General features: G+C 40.7%; 1 protein-coding gene across 1 annotated transcript; it reads left to right on the plus strand.

Moving 5' to 3' along the window:
• Positions 1 to 209: 209 nt before the first annotated feature.
• Positions 210 to 4,589, plus strand: kctd14 (potassium channel tetramerization domain containing 14; the record flags this gene model as incomplete). The annotated part of the gene is made up of 4 exons (XM_080731369.1): positions 210 to 263; positions 2,560 to 2,784; positions 3,043 to 3,177; positions 4,278 to 4,589. The coding sequence occupies 4 exons, from the start codon at positions 210 to 212 to the stop codon at positions 4,587 to 4,589; spliced, it is 726 nt and encodes a 241-aa protein (XP_080587495.1).
• Positions 4,590 to 6,322: the final 1,733 nt, after the last annotated feature.

Consider the following 6,322-nt stretch of genomic DNA (forward strand, 5'->3'; position numbering starts at 1 on the left):
TAATGGAGTTATAGTCGTATTGGCAAGCTATAAATATGGCAGATTTATGAATGAGAAAGTTGCCCCGCCCACTTGCATGACGACACGACGCTTGCAGCAGCACGTCCGGGTTACGCCACGCCCACTCCATACCTGACTACTTCGTTGAAACAATCTGTTTCCCAAGTAAAGTTTACATAAAGTCAACTGATCATCTGATCCAAGACGACATGAGTCTTCCAGACTACAGAGCACCTGGGAAGCAGTCTTCTCCTGTCCCGCCGGTAAGAATTAAGAACATTTGGGGTTTAACACATTTATTTATCGCCGGGTTGTTTTAAATGTGAACAGGTGCACCTGTGGCATGGCTAGAACAAGATAACGATCTAGATGTAGCTTTGCATTAAGACTATCATTAATGTTTAGCATCAAGACTATCAGTAATGTTTATTTGATGCGTATCTAAGCATAACATCATACTTTTAACACGCTCTCAGACAACATTGTGCCCAGCTAAGCCTGGTAGGCGAGGTTAGTGCCCAGCAGTCGTGGAAAGTAACTAGGTAAATGTTTTTGAGGTATTTAATGTTTTGAGGATTTCTGCAAAAAACGCTCAACGCTTACTATAATAGTAAGTATGAAGTCTGCAAATACATATAGTGGAGTAAAATTACAATAGGCCTATCTGTAGTGGAGTGCAGAAGTAAAACTTTTGGAAATACTCAAGTACAGTAAATACCTCAAACACATTTACCTAGTTACTTTCCACGACTGCTGGGCACTAACCTCGCCTACCAGGCTTAGCTGGGCACAATGTTGTCTGAGAGCATAGATGGACTACGTAAACCGCAAGCAACAGGTGTGTCATCTAGGGTCACTCATCCTGCAGTTCCAAATGAGACAACAGAAATATAGACTAAAGACAACTGGGATTGAGTTGTCTTGAAGATAACACATCCTTTATAAATGTGCATTTTAGAAATGGTTGTAAATATTGTCCTAACTCCTAACAATATCCAATATTTATTTTCAAATCAGAATACATCAAAAAAATAGAACAGATCCTTACATTGAAGTTAAATAACAGTCTCAGTCTGTCTGATACTTGTCCACTGGTGCTGTGCCACAAAAAGTTTGAAAAACAAAACTACTCTAGACTCTAATTTTTGTGGCACATCAGTGGGCAAGTCAGAATCTCAAGGACCTGCATGCAGATCTACAAGCACACTATGTGTCGAGCTTGTAACTCGCCCTATTTTGTCTATTTCCTTTCTCCTTTGCTTCTATAATTTGAGTGGTAGCTGGGTGGAAACGGTTCCCAAATCTCATGGTCTGGCTCTTGAAAGTGGTTAAATATAAATGATTTAGGGTTATAATATTGTCCTGTTTTGGGAAACGAGTGTGCACTATAAGCAGATTAAGCACTGATGTGGTTAGTAAGCACTGGTGCAGTTAGTGAATAAACAACAAAACCATATCATATGTGTGGTTGTCACAATCAATGCACGTACACCTGGACCTGTCTAGGCGTGGGATACCTTATTGAATGAATGAATGAATTTATTTTTATTTTATTGGGACACCCTTGGGGTGTCTACTCTAGGCACACAGGTGTGCCTGTGCACACTGTTTGGGAACCACTAGTCTAGTCTACTCTGAGTCTGATATCATATCAGTCCATGTACAATAACAACAAGCCTTTGATCAATACAGGCATTCATATACAGTAGCATGGCATACAGTATGGTTACAGCCTAGATATACGCCTTCAGCCTGGGTGTTGCACCTGGCTCAGTGATATTGCAGTGAAGAATGTTCTTTTATCAGGTTGAGTAAACCATTGTGTAGATTAGGACAGTATTTGGACAGTGGTATGTTTGATTTTATGGATCCAAGAACATTGTCTGTCTGTATATTGCTAGATGCAATTTTAAGTTGAACTTGAGATTTCCCCCATCTTATTTAGGATAGTGTATAGAACAGTCTCTGGCTTCATTCGCAAACTTATCTTGCTACTTAGCAGGGCTGAATAATATATTGAAATTATATCGACGATAATGGACTGTGATTTTTTAATCGTAGCGTAATATTGTGATATGGCTTATATTATGTTTTGCCATCTTCATAAGAATTTGCAAAAATAGCTTATCACTATCGGTATTGGGGCATTGGTAAAAAGAAAGGTTTGTCGTTTTGTCCGTATTGCACAGTGTAATTGATAGAAAATAAGTAATCTTTTGGGTGAACTACTACAGCAGCATTGGCTCAGGGGTAGAGAAACCGTCATTAGAACACAGAGGGTTCCCGAAGGGTTCCAAGTTCGAATCCGGGCTCCGCCAGAGTTGTTGTCGAAGAGTCCTTGAGCAAGACTTTGAACTCCTAGTTTCTCCCGGTGAGCAGGTTGGTGCAGGTTGGTGCCTTGCATGGTTTCCTCCGCCATCGGTGTATGAATGTGTGAGTGAATGGGTGAATCTAATGCACAATATTTGTAAAGCGCATTGGATAAGGCGCTATATAAATGCAACATTTACCATTTACTTAAACTGCATTGTCGGTCTTAACCTTCTTTTTACTGCTTAGCAATCACCTGTGGTCCAGCTTAACATTGGAGGTCACCTCTTCAGCACGTCTCTGAACACGTTAAGGAAACACCCAGACTCCAAGCTAGCTGAACTGTTCAGTGGACAGCCCAAACTACGCACGGACAAAGATGGACGGTACTTCATCGACCGGGATGGGACACACTTCGGAGCCATTTTGGAGTTCCTGCGCACAGAGCGCCTTCCCACTTCTAATGTCCTGGAGGTTTGTACATTTCAGTAGCTATATGAATCGGTATATAGCATTGTTCTTCAACTTCAGTCTTAGAGTCTTGCTAGTTTCTTTTCTACTGCGTTATAGCCAAGGAAATTTAACACCTGAAAGAAAAATGAGCAGGTATTTTAAAACAACGCATGGATTTAAACAGTTTGGTGAAGAAAGCTGATCTACAGAGACAGTAGGGTTAATGGGATTAATATATGTTGCACCTATGTAATATTTGAATGTCATGTGTTTGTCCAGGTTCACAGGGAGGCGGTGCACTTTGACATAAAACCCCTGGTGAAGCAGTTGGAGGAGACCCCCCAGTTGTTTGGAGAGTCAGTGTCCAGGCAGCAGTTCCTCTCCAGAGTCCCCCACTACAAGGAGAACATTGAGGTAGGGTACAACAATGCCTGAGTTGAACGGTTTAATGTCAGAGGGGAGAGTTAACCACCTCCTATGATTGACTGATTGATTGAATACTTTGTCTCATTGTCTCATTTGTTTCTGTGCCTTTTCACTCTGTTATCAAAATAACAAGTTGCTCCAGCCTCCAGTAGGGATGGGTATCGTTCACCTTTTAATCGATACGATACCTTTTTCGATACCTGGGAATCGATACGATACCTTTTTCGATACCATTTCCGATACTTTTTATTTATTATTATTATTATTATTATTATTATTTTCCTTTTTCTATGGGCTATTTTATAGACGTTGGATCATTATCATAATAATAAACATTATAGGCTATTCTCGGTTATTTTCACAGTAAAGCGTGTAGCCTACTAAAGCAGTCATTAAACTTTCAGTGGCCCAAATGTTACAGATGCGACCGGCAAGGGGTGCATTCAAAAGTATCGAAACAAGGTATCGTTTGTTTTTACGTGAACCGATACTCGATAGTATCGAGTCAGCGAATCGATACCATTAAAAGTATCGCCGACGATACCCAACCCTAGCCTCCAGTGCCTTCTTTATTTACTTTATTCGCAGGTTTGTTAACAGTACAGGTAGTACAGTCAAAGGTTATGTTAAAAGGATAACATTGTCATAGTACCTTCTCCTCCTCAGCCATACCAACCAACTCCTCAACTAGCCGGGATGGGACAATATGAAAATTTCATATCAAGATAATTGTGTCAAAAGAAATCGCGATAATCAAAATCCATTACTGGGGCGGAACATTTTTTGCGACGCATTGTGAGCTTGTATATCTTTTTGGCAAAGACATTTGATTGAGAGTGAAAAGAAGACTATATCAAGTATGTATATTATAAGTAGCTTTTACCAATTATAGAGGGTTTTAAGTGGTACCGGATATGCAGCTCGGCAAATAAAAAGGTGAATTGAACCCAGTTCATGATGGAGAACGATATCGCGATAAATTAAATCTCCACGATACCATTATCGTGAGTGTTTTTTATCACGATAAACGATAATATCGCTTATCATCCCATCCCTATCCTCTACTTTTCCCTCACTAAAACCTCCAGGTGCTGATCCGAATTGCCCGGGCAGAGGCCATCGCCGCGCGCCAGTCCACCATCCTGATCTGCGTGCTGCGGACGGAGGAGGACCTCGGCCTCTACGACAACGCCATCAACAGCCTGGAGGCGGACAAGGAGTCGGTGGTGACCTTTGGCCCCTGGAAGGCCGCGCCGAGCGCCAGGGACCTCCTGGACTGCATAAAGATGGACATTGAGAGCAAGGGCTACACAGTGGCCGTCCTGCCTCACGTCACGGACAGGGGCTTCCTGTCCAAGAGCTACGACTACTTCCATAAAGTCATATTCACCTGGTGGTGAACAGGGGAAAATCTCGGTTTTTCGACGTCCCATTATTTCGACTACGGGCTAGGGTTAGATTTTAGAGTTGTGTTTAGGCATAGTTTTACTGAGGTTAGGTTTAGGCATAGTAGCATCCACCATGTTAACATTCACCAGGTTAGCATTCACCAGCGTCGGCAGGTTAGCATTTCACCAGGTTAGCATTCGCCAGCGTCGAACTAATGTGACCTCGAACAAATGTTATGTCGTAATATCGCTACGCTCCCGGTGAACAGTGTTAAATTTGACAGCAAATTTTGATTTAGTTTTAGTTAGTCTTTTTTTTTTTTTATAAAATTGTGTTTAGTTTTAGTCACCTGAAATGAGCACATTTTGATATAGTTTTAGTTAGTCTTTTTTTTTTTTTATAAAATTGTGTTTAGTTTTAGTCACCTGAAATGTTTTACTTTTAGTCTAGTTCTAGTTGACTAAATTTACAGTTGATTTAGCAGACTAAAATGTATTTTTGCACGCTGAAAATGGCAGATCTACAAGCTCACAACGCGTCGAGCCGAGAGTCTTGACTGCATCCACCAACTGTTCGCACTGCTGTAAATTGGTTCAGAAGTGGTGGCTGGTGGGGTGGGCGTTGCTAAAGCCTTCAGACAAGAATATGCAGCTGTCTAGTAGTAGTGGGATCGGTAGTAGCCTCACCTGGTGATGGTGTTTGTATTTTTGGTATTGTGTCAAGTTATATTTCACTCAGAATATTAGCCTGATGCTTTCACTCAAATCTAGGATTATAATTAGTGCATTGGGATGGGGCTGGGGGGTATGGAGATGATGTTGCAAAAAGGAAATGGCACTAAAGGTCAAGGGGACCCCATGGCTTTTCATTTTAAGATGGTACTTTATTTTATTTCACTTTCTTGCTGTTATTTACAATTTTAGCATTATTGGTCAATACATTAGTGCAACTTTTGCTAGCAGGACAATACAAACATACATTATAGACTTAACATATTACTCCTATCTACTATCTAGTAGAGTTCCAGATGAGGAATGTTTTCTATTTTGCTAATTTAAACCATTATGAATACTTCCATGAGCTCATATTGAACTGGTGGTGATGATGACCAAGATGAAAAAGCAGTGGAAGAGTCAAAAAGTCAAACTTGCATGTATGTGCATCTGTACATAGTACATGTGTACTGAGTGTTTGGGTAATATTCTGTTACTATATGTTTATTGAAGGGCTCATAATGGGATCATCCTTACTTTAGTATAAGTGTCCTACTGTATGTCCAATCCATGATTTCTAAAATACAAGTTGTCGTAGACAAAAAAGGTAACTAAGCTGTGTGTGTGTGTGTGTGTCAAAAAGGTAACTAAGCTGTGTGTGTGTGTGTGTGTGTGTGTGTGTGTGTGTGTGTGTGTGTGTGTGTGTGTGTGTGTGTGTGTGTGTGTGTGTGTGTGTGTGTGTGTGTGCGCGCTGTGTGCACTATCTGCATGGTTGGTCAGCATATCGAGAGGGTACATAATATGATGAAGAATAATGGCACTTGCATTATAGCCTCGTAAACCAGTCTCTCTTCCTCGAACTGAAGATGGGAGGAGTCAGTTTACTAGGCTACTTGCATTACAGCTCAAATAACCATCGATTATATATTTTTGTCAGAACAAAATTGTCTAACATGTTGCGTCTAATAATTGTAGCTGAATGCATAATTAAAATGTTATTAAATGTCTGCATTCCGTTCCTCTTTTATATT

Source organism: Nannobrachium achirus, assembly GCF_963921795.1.
Source record: "Nannobrachium achirus genome assembly, chromosome: 8".
Taxonomy (NCBI): Eukaryota; Metazoa; Chordata; class Actinopteri; order Myctophiformes; family Myctophidae; genus Nannobrachium; species Nannobrachium achirus.